Genomic DNA, 22389 nt, shown 5'->3' with positions numbered 1-22389 from the left:
CAATGACACGTCCCCGTTCCGTTCATATTTGAGTGACATATACATTCAAAGCAGATCATGACCGAAATGCACCTGCATATGTACAACACATTGTGCTAAATCTGAACAAAATCCATCCATGCATGACTGAGATCCGGTTCTGGAATTGTGAAAATACGTGATTTTGATGCATTTTCGGCCTTAAAATGGCCATCATTTCGCTATTGTTAAGCAGATCATGAAACAAAGGCACATATCTATTTGTGACATGATGTACCATGTGTGTGTGAAGTTTGAACTTGATCAATCCAGACATGTCTTGGATACGGATCCAGAACTGAATTCTTTAACAAAATGGCCGCCAGTCGGCCATTTCGAACTTGATCCGGAAAAAAAAAAGACGTGCATCAAGGTCCTATTATGTTTAATGTATGTACCAAATTTGAACAAAATCCATCCATGCATAACTGAGATACGGGTCCGGAATGGTGAAAATGTGCGATTTCAATGCAGTTTCGGCCTTAAAGCGGCCGCCATTTGGCTATCGTTAATGAGATCATGAAACAAATACACATACATATTTGTGACATGATGTACCTTGTGTGTGTGAAGTTTGAACTTGATCAGTCCAGACATGTCTCGGATACGGATCCAGAACTGAATTTTTTTAAACAAAATGGCCGCCAGTCGGCTATTTCGAACTTGATCCGAAAAAAAAATGACGTGCATCAAGGTCCTATTATGTTTAATGTATGTACCAAGTTTGAATGAAATCCGTCCATGCATAACTGAGATCCGGGTCCGGAATGGTGAAAATGTGCGATTTCAATGCAGTTTCGGCCTTAAAGCGGCCGCCATTTGGCTATCGTTAATGAGATCATGAAACAAATACACATACATATTTGTGACATGATGTACCTTGTGTGTGTGAAGTTTGAACTTGATCAATCCAGACATGTCTCAGATACGGATCCAGAACTGAATTCTTTAAAACAAAATGGCCGCCAGTCGGCCATTTCGAACCCGATCCAAGAAAAAAAATGACGTGCATCAAGGTCCTATTATGTTTAATGTATGTACCAAATTTGAACAAAATCCGTCCATGCATAACTGAGATCCGGGTCCGGAATGGTGAAAATGTGCGATTTTGATGCATTTTCGGCCTTAAAATGGCCGCTATTCGACTATCGTTAATCGGATCATGAAAAAAATGCATGTGCATATGTCCCATATAATGTGTGATGTATGAGTGAAGTTTGAACTCAATCGGTCCATGCATGTTCGAGATACAGGTGATCACGGACGCACGGACGCACGGAAGCACGGACGCACGGACGCACGGACGCACGGACGCACACAGGGCAAAACATAAGTCCCCGTTTTCGGACTGCGTCCGAACGGGGACTAATCAGCACAAGCACACCTGAATCCAAGTTAAACTCTGCAGAACTAAATTTATAAATTTGTTTTATAACAAAATATTTGGAAAATCAAATTACACAACAGGCAGAGAAGGTGATGCGGACATGGCCCTAAAACTAGTTGTCTGCACATTACCCCAACTTAGCTAGGAATATACTCTTTTGAGAAAATTATTATGTAAATTAGCTACTTATTATGCATGAAAAACGCCATAATTGCTATTTATATCTGCCAATTACCTAAAGGTACCTTGGCACAAAATTTCATCAAAATCCACTCTTTTGAGATAGTGCAGTAATATATATTGGCTAAAATTAATTAATAGCCAGATTTGAAAAAGGCAGGAAACACTTTTTATTTTCAATATTTAAATGAAGGCAATATATCTTTACTACACTTATCTGACAGATCTTGGAGGTATATTATATTGGTTCTCATTATCAACAGTATAAATGTCTTCATTCTCTCCATCTATTTCTACATCTAACATGTTTTATTTCAGCCAAATTTTACCCCACATCTTGAAAATTGCATTGCTAGTTACACCACAATTGAACTTGGTTGATATTTAATAGTGATTGACAAGATTGCCAAATTTGATGATGATCAGATAAAAATTAAAAAAAAGTTATTGTAATCACAAGAAACAATTTTAGGTGAAATTTAACCAATAATGTGGACAACAAAACCTTCATCTATGATGATATGAACAAAGTATGCGCTACCTTGGCATTAACCAAGTCCGGTCAAACACAAACACCTGCAGACCTTAATCAAGGTTCAACCCAAAGTCTCATTTGTTAGTGAATAAATCTCAGTGGAATTGGCCTTCCAATTGAGTCTGTGGCACACTCACCCAGGGTAGAGGGGAATCAACCCTTTTTAGTGTTTAGCCTAAGGTAGGATATTTCACTTATACCGGGTACTTTTTCCGACCACAAAGCAGTACATATTAATTTTACTGTTAGTCACACTAGGCACCATTGGTTGATACATAGTATAGAGTATATAGTAAGCCTGAATTTGTAGTACATCAAGATCCTATAATGTCCAATGTATGTACTTTGAACAAAATCCATCCATGAATGGCTGAGAATAGCAGAAATGCATGAGTTTTTAACATTAAAATGGCTGCCATTCAGTCACTTTGAAATTAATCATCCAATGAATAAATGTACATATGTGTGATATGATACACTGAGATATAGCCACACTGGTTGGTGGGGGTCGGCCCGACTGGCACTCAAAATTAGAGACCACCACGGAAAAGCTTCCGACAAGGACTATTGTCCGATTGTCATTATAATTACATACTGGCATACTGCCAGTCATGGATTAAACTGGAGTAAACAATGTAGACCAGGACGCACGATGTGGTAGCGGCTAGTCAATTTTGTGGAATTAGCACTTAGACTGACGATAGACAGTCTTTAAATTGAAAGCTAAAATTCTTTCAAATCAATTTCACCTTGATATACAGCACTCATTTCGCCCAACTTTCCGCTTTTACCACATTTTAATCCCCTTTTTACCACTCACTCATTGAAAACACTGACTGCTCGCCCAAACACTGATCACTGGCACATGAGTGGTCGAAATGGTGGTTTTGATAGTAAGTGTGGATTACCTCTGGATTACCTTATTTCACAACTTGCAATAACAAGCAGCCTGTCGGCTGAGATAGCTCCGCTGTTAGCAATGCACATGGCAATTAAAGAACAGAAGATATCATTAGAAAATGAACAAATCTGATAGATGTCCACATGTAGTACCTATATGTATAATATATCAAAGCAATTGGACTTGCGGTTTTTGACAAGAAGTCGAAAATATCACTTTTTATCAAAAATTACAAAAATATTCATCAAAATTAGAGAATTAAAGATATCATCATGAAAAGAACAAATCTGAGAGAGGTCCACATGTAGTACCTATATATGTAATATCAAAGCAATTGGACTTGCAGTTTTTAACAAGAAGTTGAAAATATCACTTTTTACCAAAAATGACAAAAATATTCACCAAAATTAGAGAATTTAAGATATGATCATGAAATGAACAAATCTGAGAGAGGTCTACCCAAGGTACATATACGCCAAGTATCAAAGCATTCAGGCTTGTAGTTTTCAAGAAGAAGTTGAAAAAGTAAAACATTGACACGGACGACGACGGACAATCACTCATATGATAAGCTCCGCTCGACAAAGTTGACAGCAGAGCTAAAAACTGATTTGCCATGGACACTAAATGTATCTCAGCCTATTTGTTCTTTTTGAACTGACATCAAATCCCATTCTTGTCAAAATATACTGATATTTTTCAGTGAATAATTGTGACACAGCACAAAAAACTGTGAATCGACGCTGGAGATGGGATAGTACGCCGATCCTTCAATTAACATCAAATATTCTTTGTTACAACATGATTGATTGGCTGAAAGTCACAGAACCATATTTGTCCGTATTACCAACAGGACTTTGCCAGAGAACCACACCCACATTTTCAACCATTTTTAGCACAGAAGTTGCCAACAAATGTCGAAAAACTCATAAATTTTATGGATTTAAATAAAATAAAGCTAGCGATTGCTAAGAATGGTTATTAATATATTCTTTATTTCAAGGTGAGAAATGGCTAGTTGAAGTTGCATCAATTTCAAGGCAGCTGTTTCACCGGAACTCTAGCTCTGTTGTAGTTTTATAATAATACAGCCCACAAACGACAGGACATGAATCACAGTCAATGTTTGTCCTGTCTCAGCTTATTGTGTTGAATGCTGGACGTCGAGACAGTAGCCCATCCTAAACTCAGTATGGAGAAACAAATGGGGATCGATATTCCAAACAAATTATTGAGACACTGTCGATAGACATTCCAAACAATCGAAATTATTAACAAAAGATGAGATTTTCCAAGATATTTACAAAAATACTGTCATAGCAAACATATGTAAAATTGACAAATAGACTTAGGCTTAGAAATATTTTCTTTCACTCAGTTCATGCATGTCATACTTGTGTTGAAATACTTTTTGTAGTAGTGCGTCATGTCAGAATATTGTTTAAAATTAAATCCTAGCCAAATCTAGGTCAAAGGGTCAGATTGCATGCATATGATTATAGATAGTTAAAACAAAATGTATGACGGCTGTTCAACAATTATAAGTCAATGTGAACCTCGGAAATTTGTTAGTACATATTCCTGCCTGATAACCTTTTACAATATACATTTAATTATTAATATTGTAACAATAATTTATTTGTTTCTGTTTTTAGTCTGCAACATTTGTATTTCATTTTTAAATTCAAACTCTTCTAAATTGTGAAACATAATTGACTCCAATAAAAATCAAAGAAAGCTTAGAACGAACTCCCATGTGCTGAGAGTATTAGAGATACATTAAAAATAATTCAATGGAAAAGCTGAAAACTAATTATGCAAATCAGAAAATTTATATTAATAGATTTGAGTGTAACACTAATGAGGTCTGCGCAATGTAACAAATCATCTATGTACCAAGTTTTATTGAAATGTGATTAGAACCACAAAATTATGAATTATAATGCTAATTAGGGAATTGATATCAACAGATTTTAACCCCAAACTAATCAGGTTTGTACATTGTCCTAGACCATCTTTGTACTACGTTTCGTTGAAATGGAATAATTTTTACTTTAGATATCAGTGTGATAGCCTAAAATTGGTTAGGTAATTAATATGTACAGATTTTAACCTACAATTAATTAGGTCTGTCTATTGTCCTACAGCATCCATGTACAACGTTTCATTTGAATGTGATGATTAGTACTTGAGATATCAGTGTGAAAGTTGAAAAATGGTTAATTATGCAAATGAGGTGATTAATATGCATAAATATTTACCGAAAACTAATTGGATCTCTGCATAGTTCTAGATGCTCACTACTTAAAACATCAAAAGCAGAAAATCAAATAATTATGCAAATTAGGTAATTAATATGTACAGATATTACCCCAGGTCTGTGCAGTGTCCTATGACATTTATGTACCAAGTTTCATTAAAATGTGACGTTTAGTACTTGAGATATTAGTGAAAAAAATGAAAATTGTAATTAATATGCACAGATTTTTACCCAAAACTAATCATGTCTGCGCATTAGTTCAGAGCATCTATGTACCAAGTTTCATCAAAATCCAATGGTTCTTTAGATAACAGTGGAAAATTAGCTAATTATCATGCAAATTAAGTAATTAATATGCACGGATTTTTACCAAAAACTAATCAAATCTATGCACCAAGTTTCATCAAAAACTGATGTATGGTTCTTGAGATAGCAGTGGAACAGACAGACACACATAAACACACACACACACACACACACACACACACACACACACACACACACACACACACACACACACACACACACACACACACACACACACACACACACACACATACATACAGACACACTAAGTGCAAAGACTCCCATTGTGTGCTTCGCACATGGGAGTCAAAACAATATTTGCAAACAATCACCTATACAAGTAGCTTCACTCGGGCATCTTCCATGACAGCTAAAGAAAAAAATATCAATCTGCATCTGTATACTGTGACTTGTCTTAGCGCAGACATGTCAGATAAATGAAGTTGCACAGACAGAATTCAAAATGCAAGTCCTAATTTTGGGCTACATCAGGCAGGGTCTAAAAAATATTAATTTCAAAATAAAATTGCAGAACATGCAGCAACAGATTCATCTTATGATGCCAAGGGAGATATTTGTCATGGTGGATGACATATATAACTCACTTCTTTTGTTCTGCAAGAATTCTTCTCTCTACTTGGGTAATTTCACTATCAATGTTAGATGCTGTACGTCTAGTATCTATTCGTTCAGGACATATTTCACGTGCCTTTTTTGTAGCTTCCTAACGAAAAATAAAACAATTAACAAAAATGCATATAATACAATACATGTCATTATTAAGCATTGATATGCCATCAACAATAACTGCATATAATACATGTCATTATTATGCAGTGATATGTCATCATACAATAACTGCATATAATACATGTCATTATTATACAGTGATGTGCCAGCATACAATAACTGCATATAATACAATACATGTCATTATTAAGCAGTGATATGCCATCAACAATAACTACATATAATACAATACATGTCATTATTATGCAGTGATATGCCATCATACAATAACTACATATAATACATGTCATTATTATACAGTGATATGTCATCATACAATAACTGCATATAATACATGTCATTATTATACAGTGATGTGCCAGCATACAATAACTGCATATAATACAATACATGTCATTATTAAGCAGTGATATGCCATCAACAATAACTACATATAATACAATACATGTCATTATTATGCAGTGATATGCCATCATACAATAACTGCATATAATACATGTCATGTCATTATTATGCAGTGATATGTCATCATACAATAACTGCATATAATACATGTCATTATTATACAGTGTTATGCCATTATACAATAACTACATACATGTATAATACATGTCATTATTCAATCTGATTAAAATCTGATGTAGTGTACGGGCTTTAATTATTTTGGCTATAAACTTATTTTAATTTTATTTTTTATTACTTTTGTTACTAATTTTATTTTATTTTATTTTATTTTATTTTATTTTATTTTATTTTATTTTATTTTATTTTATTTTATTTTATTTTATTTTATTTTATTTTATTTTATTTTATTTTATTTTATTTTATTTTATTTTATTTTATTTTATTATTTTACTTTGATTTTGATTTTGTGATTTTTTTAATTCCGCCCTACCTACATCTGAGCCGATGCCTATGTAACGAGATTTCAACGAGACCCACTATCGACGATTTTAGTCAACGAATCACATACCTCCTTCTATAGCGCACATGATGACGTCACCGGGCGGACACACTCAAATAAAATGGCGGATTATACCGACCGAGAATAACACGGCTTTTCGGTAAGTTTATCATTGTCAAATGCAACGAAAGTCATTTTTATGTTAATATTGTGGCTCGAATGGTTCGACTTTAGATCGTTATTTTGCATAGTTATTCTGGGAGTGACGATTTTGTTTCTGCCGTTTCGACCGAACACCAGTGTCTTTTACCTGTCGCCTGCCCTGGAGACGGGTGATGTTTTGTTGAAGATCGGGCCAACATCGTCTACGGTATTGAAACCGTAGCTGTAAATATTCATCAAATTGTATCATCATTTTGTACATTATACAATAACTTTTTATTAAAGTGATTGAGCTGATTTGAACTGGAATAAAATATTTTTTATTGGAACACATCGCAATTGATCAGGAAATATTTTTTTGCTACAATTTTCTGCCAGTGCGTCGATGCCGTGGGCCGGTGACCGTTATACAATTTAAAATCAGTTTGCATTGTTTACTATAGATGTTTACAGTGTTCTAATCATTACGATTTACTTATTTTTTTGCTTCCATTCTAGATAATTATGCTCAGTGTTTGATGTAAAATTGAAGCGATGACTGAATGAACGAACCTTGGTTGGCGAAGATGTATCTGGAAGTGTACACATTTGTTGGAAGTGAAAAAAATATTCAATGTAATGACAAAAATTGTAAAATGCTGTGGAATTTCTTTTGCAAATAAAAATATACTAGCAATTTTCTATTAATGGTTTATTCAAGTGAGCAAAACATAATGTACAGAAAGATTGCCCGTAGAGTATCGCTACACTGAAAAGTAAGCAACCGACAGCCTGTATAAAAGGGGGGCTGTGATTGGCTGTTACTTATGCGAGATTTGAACGGGACTTACATAGGCGTCGGATCAGATGTAGGTAGGGCAGAATTAAAAAAAAATCACAAAATCAAAATCAAAGTAAAATAATAAAATGAAAGGGCATTAATAACAAAAGTAATAAAAAATAAAATTAAAATAAGTTTATAGCCACAATAATTAAAGCCCATACACTACATCAGATTTTAATCAGATTGGTCATTATTATGCAGTGATATGTCATCATACAATAACTACATATAATACATGTCATTATTATACAGTGATATGTCATCATACAATAACTACATATAATACAGGTCATTATTATACAGTGATATGCCATAATACAATAGCTGCATATAATACATGTCATTATTATGCAGTGTTATGCCATTATACAATAACTGCATATAATACATGTCATTATTATGCAGTGATATGTCATCATACAATAACTGCATATAATACATGTCATTATTATACAGTGATATGTCATCATACAATAACTGCATATAAAACATGTCATTATTATGCAGTGCTATTCCATCATACAATAACTGCATATAATACATGTCATTATTATGTAGTAATATGTCATCATACAATAACTACATACATGTATAATACATGTCATTATTATGCAGTGATATGTCATCATACAATAACTGCATATAATACATGTCATTATTAAGCAGTGATATGCCATCATACAATAACTGCATATAATACATGCCATTATTAAGCAGTGATATGCCATCATACAATAACTGCATATAATACAATACATGTCATTATTAAGCAGTGATATGCCATCATACAATAACTGCATATAATACAATACATGTCATTATTAAGCAGTGATATGTCATCATACAATAACTACATATAATACATGTCATTATTATACAGTGATATGTCATCATACAATAACTGCATATAAAACATGTCATTATTATGCAGTGATATGCCATCATACAATAACTGCATATAATACAATACAATACATGTCATTATTATGCAGTGATATGCCATCATACAATAACTGCATATAATACATGTCATTATTATGCAGTGATATGTCATTATACAATAACTGCATATAATACATGTCATTATTATACAGTGATATGTCATCATACAATAACTGCATATAAAACATGTCATTATTATGCAGTGATATGCCATCATACAATAACTGCATATAATACATGTCATTATTATGCAGTGATATGCCATCATACAATAACTACATATAGTACATGTCATTGTTATACAGTGATATGCCATCATACAATAACTGCATATAATACATGTCATTATCATTATTATGCAGTGATATGTCATCATACAATACATGTAACTGCATATAATACATGTCATTATTATGCAGTGATATGCCATTATACAATAACTGCATATAATATATGTCATTATTATGCAGTGATATGTCATCATACAATAACTGCATATAATACATGTCATTATTATGCAGTGATATGTCATCATACAATAACTACATATAATACATGTCATTATTAAGCAGTGATATGCCATCATACAATAACTGCATATAATACATGTCATTATTAAGCAGTGATATGCCATCATACAATAACTGCATATAATACAATACATGTCATTATTAAGCAGTGATATGCCATCATACAATAACTGCATATAATACAATACATGTCATTATTATGCAGTGATATGCCATTATACAATAACTGCATATAATACATGTCATTATTCTGCAGTGATATGTCATCATACAATAACTGCATATAATACATGTCATTATTAAGCAGTGATATGCCATCATACAATAACTACATATAGTACATGTCATTGTTATACAGTGATATGCCATCATACAATAACTGCATATAATACATGTCATTATCATTATTATGCAGTGATATGTCATCATACAATACATGTAACTGCATATAATACATGTCATTATTATGCAGTGATATGCCATTATACAATAACTGCATATAATATATGTCATTATTATGCAGTGATATGTCATCATACAATAACTGCATATAATACATGTCATTATTATACAGTGATATGTCATCATACAATAACAGCATATAAAACATGTCATTATTATGCAGTGATATGCCATCATACAATAACTGCATATAATACATGTCATTATTATGCAGTGATATGTCATCATACAATAACTACATATAATACATGTCATTATTAAGCAGTGATATGCCATCATACAATAACTGCATATAATACATGTCATTATTAAGCAGTGATATGCCATCATGCAATAACTGCATATAATACAATACATGTCATTATTAAGCAGTGATATGCCATCATACAATAACTGCATATAATACAATACATGTCATTATTATGCTGTGATATGCCATTATACAATAACTGCATATAATACATGTCATTATTATGCAGTGATATGTCATCATACAATAACTGCATATAATACATGTCATTATTATACAGTGATATGTCATCATACAATAACTGCATATAAAACATGTCATTATTATGCAGTGATATGCCATCATACAATAACTGCATATAATACATGTCATTATTATGCAGTGATATGTCATCATACAATAACTACATATAATACATGTCATTATTATGCAGTGATATGTCATCATACAATAACTGCATATAATACATGTCATTATTAAGCAGTGATATGCCATCATACAATAACTGCATATAATACATGTCATGTCATTATTAAGCAGTGATATGCCATCATACAATAACTGCATATAATACATGTCATTATTAAGCAGTGATATGCCATCATACAATAACTGCATATAATACAATACATGTCATTATTAAGCAGTGATATGCCATCATACAATAACTGCATATAATACATGTCATGTCATTATTAAGCAGTGATATGCCATCATACAATAACTGCATATAATACATGTCATTATTAAGCAGTGATATGCCATCATACAATAACTGCATATAATACAATACATGTCATTATTAAGCAGTGATATATCATTATATAATAACTGCATATCATGAAAATATATTTGACTGACCTCTGTCTTTTTCTCTTCTCTTGCATACTGCTTTTTCAGATCAACAATTTTGGCATTGTGATCTCTCCTCTTTCCTTCATAATGTTGTTTGTGTTGTTTGGCAGTTTCTACATCAACATGAGCCCTATTAAGGTCATCCTTTTGAGAAACGTTTATACAGTAAATATCATTTCACACATATGTACAGTAGATGTCATGTTACACACATATACAGTAGATGTCATTTCATACAGATGTACAGTAGACATAATTTCACATGTGTACAGTAGATGTCATGTTACACACATATACAGTAGATGACATTTCATACAGATGTACAGTAGATGTCATTTCACACATGTATACAGTAGATATTATTTCACACAAGTGTACAGTAGATGTCATTTTACAAATATACAATAGACGTAATTTCACACATTTGTACAATAAATATCATTTCACACATGTATACAGTAGATGTCATTTCACACATGTATACAGTCGATGTCATTTCACACATGTGTACAGTAGATGTCATTTCACACATGTATACAGTAGATATCAGTTCACACATGTATACAGTCGATGTCATTTCACACATGTGTACAGTAGATGTCATTTCACACATGTATACAGTAGATATCAGTTCACACATGTGTACAGTAGATGTCATTTCACACATGTGTACAGTAGATGTCATTTCACACATGTGTACACTAGATGTCATTTCACACATGTGTACAGTAGATGTCAGTTCACACATGTGTACAGTAGATGTCATTTCACACATGTGTACACTAGATGTCATTTCACACATGTGTACAGTAGATGTCATTTCACACATGTGTACAGTAGATGTCATTTCACACATGTGTACACTAGATGTCATTTTACACATGTGTATACACTAGATGTCATTTCACACATGTGTACAGTAGATATCAGTTCACACATGTGTACAGTAGATGTCAGTTCACACATGTATACAGTAGATATCAGTTCACACATGTGTACACTAGATGTCATTTCACACATGTGTACAGTAGATGTCATTTCACACATGTGTACAGTAGATGTCATTTCACACATGTGTACAGTAGATGTCATTTCACACATGTGTACACTAGATGTCATTTTACACATGTGTATACACTAGATGTCATTTTACACATGTGTATACACTAGATGTCATTTCACACATGTGTACAGTAGATATCAGTTCACACATGTGTACAGTAGATGTCAGTTCACACATGTATACAGTAGATATCAGTTCACACATGTATACAGTAGATATCAGTTCACACATGTATACAGTAGATATCAGTTCACACATGTGAACAGTAGATGTCATTTCACATATGTGTACAGTAGATGTCATTTCACACATGTGTACACTAGATGTCATTTTACACATGTGTATACACTAGATGTCATTTCACACATGTGTACAGTAGATTTCATTTCACACGTGTGTGTACAGTAAATGTCATTTCACATGTATACACTAGATGTCATTTCACACATGTATAGAACAGATTTCATTTCACACATGGATACAATAGATGTCATTTCACACATGTATACAGTAGATGTCATTTCACACATGGATACAATAGATGTCATTTCACACATGGATACAATAGATGTCATTTCACACATGTATACAGTAGATGTCATTTCACACATGTATACACTAGATGTCATTTCACACATGTATACACTAGATGTCATTTCACACATGTGTACAATAGATGTCATTTCACACATGTGTACAATAGATGTCATTTCACACATGTATACAGTAGATGTCATTTCACACATGTATACAGTAGATGTCATTTCACACATGTATACAGTAGATATCAGTTCACACATGTGTACAATCGATGTCATTTTACACATGTATACAGTAGATGTCATTTCACACATGTGTACAATAGATGTCATTTCACACATGTATACAGTAGATGTCATTTCACACATGTATACACTAGATGTCATTTCACACATGTGTACAGTAGATGTCATTTCACACATGTGTACAGTAGATGTCATTTCACACATGTGTACAGTAGATGTCATTTCACACATGTGTACAGTAGATGTCATTTCACACATGTATACACTAGATGTCATTTCACACATGTACATGTATACAGTAGATGTCATTTCACACATGTATACACTAGATGTCATTTCACACATGTGTACAGTAGATGTCATTTCACACATGTGTACAGTAGATGTCATTTCACACATGTGTACAGTAGATGTCATTTCACACATGTATACACTAGATGTCATTTCACACATGTATACACTAGATGTCATTTCACACATGTATACACTAGATGTCATTTCACACATGTGTACAGTAGATGTCATTTCACACATGTGTACAGTAGATGTCATTTCACACATGTGTACAGTAGATGTCATTTCACACATGTGTACAGTAGATGTCATTTCACACATGTGTACAGTAGATGTTATTTCACACATGGATACAATAGATGTCATTTCACACATGTATACAGTAGATGTCATTTCACACATGTGTACAGTAGATGTCATTTCACACATGTGTACAGTAGATGTCATTTCACACATGTGTACAGTAGATGTCATTTCACACATGTATACACTAGATGTCATTTCACACATGTATACACTAGATGTCATTTCACACATGTGTACACTAGATGTCATTTCACACATGTGTACAATAGATGTCATTTCACACATGTATACAGTAGATGTCATTTCACACATGTATACACTAGATGTCATTTCACACATGTGTACACTAGATGTCATTTCACACATGTGTACAATAGATGTCATTTCACACATGTATACAGTAGATGTCATTTCACACATGTATACACTAGATGTCATTTCACACATGTGTACAATATATGTCATTTCACACATGTATACACTAGATGTCATTTCACACATGTATACACTAGATGTCATTTCACACATGTGTACAATAGATGTCATTTCACACATGTATACAGTAGATGTCATTTCACACATGTATACACTAGATGTCATTTCACACATGTGTACAGTAGATGTCATTTCACACATGTGTACAGTAGATGTTATTTCACACATGGATACAATAGATGTCATTTCACACATGGATACAATAGATGTCATTTCACACATGTATACACTAGATGTCATTTCACACATGTGTACAGTAGATGTTATTTCACACATGTGTACAGTAGATGTTATTTCACACATGGATACAATAGATGTCATTTCACTTATACATGTAGAACTACAATCTAACTATTCACCTTAAGTGGCTCCACCTTCTCAGCCAATTCCTTGAACTTTTTGTCTACTTTTTCAAAATTGTCAATAGCCTCTTTGTAATTGTTTTTAAGTTTTTCCATGTCTTTCTCAGCTGTTTGTTTCTGCTGTGTGAGTTTGTCCATCTGGTCTTCATAGACACCAACCTCCTCTTCTAATGTTGTCACATCAACTGGAGCTGCTTCCTCATAGTTTCTTAATTCATTAATATCCTACAAAACCAGTTATATCTGAGAATTACACATCTTCTGATTCATTAGCTAACTAGCCATGCATGGCACAGTCCCTGTTAGTTATATAGTTTTGTTTATAATAATATAGTACAAGTACTTGTTCATAATAAGAAATATTGGTCTGGAACAGCATTAATTAAAACAAAATGGCCACCGACTGGTCATTTTGAATCAGATTTTCATACCAAAACAACTGTACATCTATGGCATGATATATAATGAATATATAAAATATAAAATCAGTCAAAGCATGTCAAAGATATGGCACTAGAACCGCATTCATTAAAACAGAATGGCTGCCTGTCGGTCATTTTTAACCCGTTCTGAAAAACAAAATGATGTGCATCAGGAACACATAATGTCTGATGTATTTGGAAACAATTCCATGCATACACGACCAAGAAAGTTCCGGAATGCCAGAAATGCTTGATTTTTGATAATTTTTTAGCACAAAAATGGCCACTATTCGGCCATTTTGACTAGGATCTTCAACCCGATATATCTGTATATCTATGACATGATGTACAATGAATATTTAATATTTTAATAATAATTAAATAATTAATATTTTTTAACATAATCAGTCAAAGCAAGTCACAGATAAGGCACTGGAAGCACATTCATTAAAAAAAAATGGCTGCCAGTCGGCCATTTTGAATCTTATCTGAAAAACAAAATGACATGCATCAAGGTCCCATTATGTCCAATGTATATACCAAGTTTGAGAAATGCTTGATTTTGATGATTTTTCAGTACAAAAATGGCTGCCATTCGACCATTTTGAATCGGATCGTGGAACAAATTGATGTGCATATGTATAATATTATGTATGATGTATGTGTTTGATTGTAATTGGTCCAGGCATGTCTAAGATACAGGTCCGGACGCACGCACGCACACACAGATGCACGGATGCACGGACGCACACACAGATGCACGCACACACACACACACAGACGCATGCATTCACAAAGGTCAAAACAAAAGTCCCTGTTTTCGAACAGGGACTAAAAAAAGCCAGCACCTACAAATGTCAAAGGAACAGTATGTGTTTATGTATGTTCAATATTAAGGTCTGTTACTTACAAACTGTACTTTACAGATCAGTTCTTGAGTTTTCATTCTTTGAGTCTGAGCTTTATTTTTCTGTACAGTATTAGACTTTAAACTGTTAGTAAATTCATTAGATTGTCTTCGTAGTCGTTCATACTCTGCTTGATTCACACTCAGCTCCCTCTGCGTTTCACTGTTTAAGAAATAAATACACCAACTTAATAGATACATATGCTTACATTTACATATTGAAGGTAACAATACAATGAGGTAATCACCTGACATCACTTAAGTCTTGTCATAGGCTAGTATTAAACAAGTACAAAAATGTACTTACAAATCAACTGCTGATTCATCAACAGAAATACAATCCCTTCTTCAAGCATTTTTTTTTGAACAAGTCATTGTTAATGACAGTCCCCATCCAAAATTTTGTGATCTGACTTATCAATTTGATGCTGATGAAGTCATTGAGATTCGATTGAAACCATAAATAGGAGATGGATTTGTAAAAAATTATGATTTAGTGCTTTTACACGAGAATTGGACATTGGGCAGTCATATTGAATCAAATTACAAAAATAATGTTCATGTTGATGTATCTATTGGTATACTGTCTTTGTACAAAAACAGAAATGTTCATTGCATTCATGGGAAAGTAGGCATGGGTATCATGAAAAACAAAATGGCACCAGTCAGACATATTAGTTTAAATCACAGAAAAAATATGACATACAACTATAACCCAATATGTATGATCACCATACCAACTTTGATCCAAATTGGCCTAGTCATCTCTGAGAAACAACTTCGGACATGCAAAATTACGATTTAGCGCTTTTACATGAAAATTGGGCGTCGGCCAGCCATATGGAATTGAATCACAAAAATCATGTCTGTGCAGATGTATCTCTTGGTATACTATCTTTGTACAAAATTTAAACAGAAACGTTCATTGCATTCAAGATAAAGTAGCATGGGTACCATGAAAAACAAGATGGCAGCCAGTCGGCCACATTTGCTCGAATGACGTGCACCTACAACCCAATATGCATGATCATCATACCAACTTTAATCGAAATCGGCACAGTCATCTCAGAGAAACTGCTGCGGACACGTTTAGGTATCAGAAATAGCAAATTTTACATTCAAAATGGCCGCCAGTCAGCCAATTTTGCTCCGATCATAAAGTAACTTGACATGCATATGTAAGACATTATGTTTTGTCTTCATGTAAAGTTTGAATGAAATCCGTCAATGGGTGTCCGAGATGTAGCTCCGGATGTACAGACAAACGGATGGAACGAACCCAAATTAATAGTCCCCGTTTTCGAACTTCGTTCGAACGGGGACTAATAAACTTCCAGTCATCATAAATTATTATGGTGATTGTTATAGCACCAAGTGAGTAACTGTTTTTATCAATTTTGAAATTTCACTACACACACACACTAGGATATCCCTGGGTGCCACAGTGCCTGTATGATGCCCACACACATTTCGCTACACACACACTGGGATATCCCTGGGTGCCACAGTGCCTGTATGATGCCCACACACATTTCGCTACACACACACTGGGATATCCCAGGGTGCCACAGTGTCTGTAGGATGCCCACACACATTTCACTACACACATTGGGATATCCCTGGGTGCCACAGTGCCTGTATGATGCCCACACACATTTCGCTACACACACATTGGGATATCCCTGGGTGCCACAGTGCCTGTATGATGCCCACACACATTTCGCTACACACACATTGGGATATCCCTGGGTGCCACAGTGCCTGTGGGATGCCCACACACATTTCACTACACACTGGGATATCCCTGGGTGCCACAGTGCCTGTATGATGCCCACACACATTTCGCTACACACACACATTGGGATATCCCTGGGTGCCACAGTGTCTGTAGGATGCCCACACACATTTCACTACACACATTGGGATATCCCTGGGTGCCACAGTGCCTGTATGATGCCCACACACATTTCGCTACACACACATTGGGATATCCCTGGGTGCCACAGTGCCTGTATGATGCCCACACACATTTCGCTACACACACATTGGGATATCCCTGGGTGCCACAGTGCCTGTGGGATGCCCACACACATTTCACTACACACTGGGATATCCCTGGGTGCCACAGTGCCTGTATGATGCCCACACACATTTCGCTACACACACACATTGGGATATCCCTGGGTGCCACAGTGTCTGTAGGATGCCCACACACATTTCACTACACACTGGGATATCCCAGGGTGCCACAGTGCTTGTAGGATGCCCACACACATTTCACTACAGACTGGGATATCCACGGGTGCCACAGTGCCTGTACGATGCCCACACACATTTCACTACATACTGGGATATCCCTGAGTGCCACAGTGCCTGTATGATGCCCACACACATTTCACTACACACATACACTGGGATATCCCTGGGTGCCATAGTGCCTGTAGGATGACCACACACATTTCACTACAGACTGGGATATCCACGGGTGCCACAGTGCCTGTACGATGCCCACACACATTTCACTACATACTGGGATATCCCTGAGTGCCACAGTGCCTGTATGATGCCCACACACATTACACATTTCGCTACACAGACACTGGGATATCCCTGGGTGCCACAGTGCCTGTACGATGCCCACACACATTTCACTACACACCGGGATATCCCTGGGTGCCAGTGCCTGTAGGATGCCCACACACATTTCACTACACACTGGGATATCCATGGGTGCCACAGTGCCTGTATGATGCCCACAAACATTTCACTACACACACACACACACACACACACACACACACTGGGATATCCCTGGGTGCTACAGTGCCAGTATGATGCCCACACTGGGATATCCCTGAGTGCTGCTGTGTCTGTATGATGCCCAGAACACAGTTCACTACACACTGGGATATCCCTGAGTGCTGCTGTGTCTGTATGATGCCCACAAACATTTCACTACACACACACACACACACACACACTGGGATATCCCTGAGTGCTACAGTGCCTGTATGATGCCCACACTGGGATATCCCTGAGTGCTACAGTGCCAGTATGATGCCCACACTGGGATATCCCTGAGTGCTGCTGTGTCTGTATGATGCCCAGAACACAGTTCACTACACACTGGGATATCCCTGAGTGCTGCTGTGTCTGTATGATGCCCACACTGGGATATCCCTGAGTGCTGCTGTGTCTGTATGATGCCCAGAACACAGTTCACTACACACTGGTATATCCCTGAGTGCTGCTGTGTCTGTATGATGCCCAGAACACAGTTCACTACACACTGGGATATCCCTGAGTGCTGCTGTGTCTGTATGATGCCCACACTGGTATATCCCTGAGTGCTGCTGTGTCTGTATGATGCCCACACTGGTATATCCCTGAGTGCTGCTGTGTCTGTATGATGCCCAGAACACAGTTCACTACACACTGGGATATCCCTGAGTGCTGTTGTGTCTGTATGATGCCCAGAACACAGTTCACTACACACTGGGATATCCCTGAGTGCTACTGTGTCTGTATGATGCCCAGAACACAGTTCACTACACACTGGGATATCCCTGAGTGCTGCTGTGTCTGTATGATGCCCAGAACACAGTTCACTACACACTGGGATATCCCTGAGTGCTGGTGTGTCTGTATGATGCCCACACTGGGATATCCCTGGGTGCTGCTGTGTCAGTATGATGCCCACACTGGGATATCCCTGAGTGCTGCTGTGTCTGTATGATGCCCAGAACACAGTTCACTACACACTGGGATATCCCTGAGTGCTGCTGTGTCTGTATGATGCCCAGAACACAGTTCACTACACACTGGGATATCCCTGAGTGCTGCTGTGTCTGTATGATGCCCAGAACACAGTTCACTACACACTGGGATATCCCTGAGTGCTGCTGTGTCTGTATGATGCCCAGAACACAGTTCACTACACACTGGGATATCCCTGAGTGCTGCTGTGTCTGTATGATGCCCAGAACACAGTTCACTACACACTGGGATATCCCTGAGTGCTGCTGTGTCTGTATGATGCCCAGAACACAGTTCACTACACACTGGGATATCCCTGAGTGCTGCTGTGTCTGTATGATGCCCAGAACACAGTTCACTACACACTGGGATATCCCTGAGTGCTGCTGTGTCTGTATGATGCCCAGAACACAGTTCACTACACACTGGGATATCCCTGAGTGCTGCTGTGTCTGTATGATGCCCAGAACACAGTTCACTACACACTGGGATATCCCTGAGTGCTGCTGTGTCTGTATGATGCCCAGAACACAGTTCACTACACACTGGGATATCCCTGAGTGCTGCTGTGTCTGTATGATGCCCAGAACACAGTTCACTACACACTGGGATATCCCTGAGTGCTGCTGTGTCTGTATGATGCCCAGAACACAGTTCACTACACACTGGGATATCCCTGAGTGCTGCTGTGTCTGTATGATGCCCAGAACACAGTTCACTACACACTGGGATATCCCTGAGTGCTGCTGTGTCTGTATGATGCCCAGAACACAGTTCACTACACACTGGGATATCCCTGAGTGCTGCTGTGTCTGTATGATGCCCAGAACACAGTTCACTACACACTGGGATATCCCTGAGTGCTGCTGTGTCTGTATGATGCCCAGAACACAGTTCACTACACACTGGGATATCCCTGAGTGCTGCTGTGTCTGTATGATGCCCAGAACACAGTTCACTACACACTGGGATATGTAGAAACAACTAGTTGGAGAAGAGGTTTGTCTTTTGAAGCCTTAACTGAGGCTCCAGATTATTGTGACAAATGATTGATGATCGAATAATAAATAATAGGCAGCGGAGTTCTTTAATTGTGAAATAAAGTATTATGCAATTAATCAATGCCAATGCAAGTAGAAAGTGAAAATTGTACCAAAACTGATTGAACAGAATAACTTACGTAATTTGTTGTTCAACATCAGCAGAAATGTATCTTGCTTTATCATAGTTACTTGAGTAGTATCTTTGTTCTGCACCGGCGTGTACTTGATCACCAACTAGTGTAAATGCTTCACGACAATTCTGTGGTGGGCATGTTCTCATGCAAGTACGAGCATCTTGGTTATCTGCTATAAGCAAGACTGATTCTACTCGACGCTGAAAAACAAAAAGTCAAGGTCTTGTATGTTCTTGCATTGTTCATATAAATTTATACAAGAAAGCCATCAGAGATGGTAGATTTCCTGGCAACCTGGTGTGACTTTGTAAAGTAAATGTGTTAGGTATGCAAACATTAAATGGCACACAAGTATGCATTCAAGCTTTAGACAGATGAGTCGACTTACATCGTACTTAGTGCTAATTATCAATACCCTACTTCCAATTATTACTTGTGAGTAAAATATGCAAATGAGGTCTGAGAAGCTGTTGGTTTGTGAGCAGTAAGCATATTTTGCTTGTTATTCCTTTGTATTTTTCCATTACAAACAAATGTTTGCCTCATGTTGGATAGTGTCTGTCTGCGTTTGTACAGTAAAAGTAAGAAATAAATATAATACGTCACATGTGCAATCTATAATACAGAAATTCTCATTGGCCATATGCGTGGGTGTGTGCTGCTGATTATCCAATGCTGTCCTGCAACATAACTATGCAAGTTAATAATAATAATAACTTTATTGCATCCTTAGAAATACAATGTTTCTATCAGTTAATAGCAATAAAGATTAGTTGTGATAACTACTACTACAAAAAGAAAGTTAGTTGTTAATAGGATAAAGCAAGTGTTACATATCAAATGGCATTTTCATTCCTTGATGGAAATGCGTTATGAATATAATTGCCAATCTTTTTTATTATTACATTATCTTTTGAAGTCATCAAGAAATTAAATTTCTGGAGATCATCCTGTGTTTCTTGTGAAAATGTAATGTCTTGTATGATTTGTTGGTGTATTACTTTATATTCTGAGCATATAACAAAGTGCAGTTAATCTTCTATTTCATTCTGTGTACATTGTTTGCAAATTCTATTTTTAGTAGGTATTTTTGGTTGCATATGCCTCCCTTTTTCTATTGCTAAATTGTGATTACTAGTTCGAAATTTTGCCATTGAAATTCTTTGTTTCAAATTCAACACATACAAGTATTTTTCAAAATTATAAATTTTTGTATTTCTCAGTTTTGTTTTTTCAGTTATATTTTTTCTCCAGAAATTTATGTATTTTTGTTTGATAACTTTGCCAATTTGCTGTATATGTTTTGTTAACAAATCATTCTGTTGTTCTAGTGAAAAATTCATGTTGTTCATCATTTGTTGTATTGAAGAATACCATTCTAAATTGGATTTCTTTTGTTCCAGGTATGCTTGTTTTGTGATATTATTGTCTGATAATTTACTGATACGAGTCCAGTATTTTATTAAATTGATCTGAATATCTACTAAGAGTGGGAATTCTCGTCTTCAGCTCTGCATGCAATGTTTGTCACAAATTTGTTCAATCCTAGTAGTTGTC

At 35.9% G+C, this 22389-nt stretch overlaps 1 protein-coding gene and 1 long non-coding RNA gene across 4 annotated transcripts in view; one reads left to right on the top strand and one right to left on the bottom strand.

Annotated features, from left to right (window-relative positions):
* The window catches only part of LOC100375430 (structural maintenance of chromosomes protein 6-like), a 128138-nt gene that overhangs the window by 44420 nt on the left and 61329 nt on the right, over window positions 1-22389 (bottom strand). For all 3 annotated transcript variants that reach the window (XM_085502548.1, XM_085502557.1, XM_085502563.1), the window contains exons 16-20: window positions 20836-21032; window positions 15903-16062; window positions 14568-14795; window positions 11272-11409; window positions 6193-6311 (exon numbers count right to left, since the gene is read on the bottom strand). In XM_085502548.1, the coding sequence (XP_085358674.1) occupies window positions 6193-6311; window positions 11272-11409; window positions 14568-14795; window positions 15903-16062; window positions 20836-21032 (842 nt within the window). The remainder of the gene's footprint in view (window positions 1-6192; window positions 6312-11271; window positions 11410-14567; window positions 14796-15902; window positions 16063-20835; window positions 21033-22389) is intronic.
* LOC144357351 (uncharacterized) lies at window positions 7214-8031 on the top strand. Its single transcript, XR_013421642.2, has 2 exons — window positions 7214-7401; window positions 7902-8031. It is a non-coding gene; the product is annotated as an uncharacterized LOC144357351 (long non-coding RNA).

Source organism: Saccoglossus kowalevskii, chromosome 1 (genome assembly GCF_978046115.1).
Source record: "Saccoglossus kowalevskii chromosome 1, keSacKowa6.1, whole genome shotgun sequence".
NCBI classification, from domain to species: Eukaryota; Metazoa; Hemichordata; class Enteropneusta; family Harrimaniidae; genus Saccoglossus; species Saccoglossus kowalevskii.
Note: the sequence above shows the minus strand (reverse complement) of the source record. Positions and strands in the feature narration are given on the sequence as shown.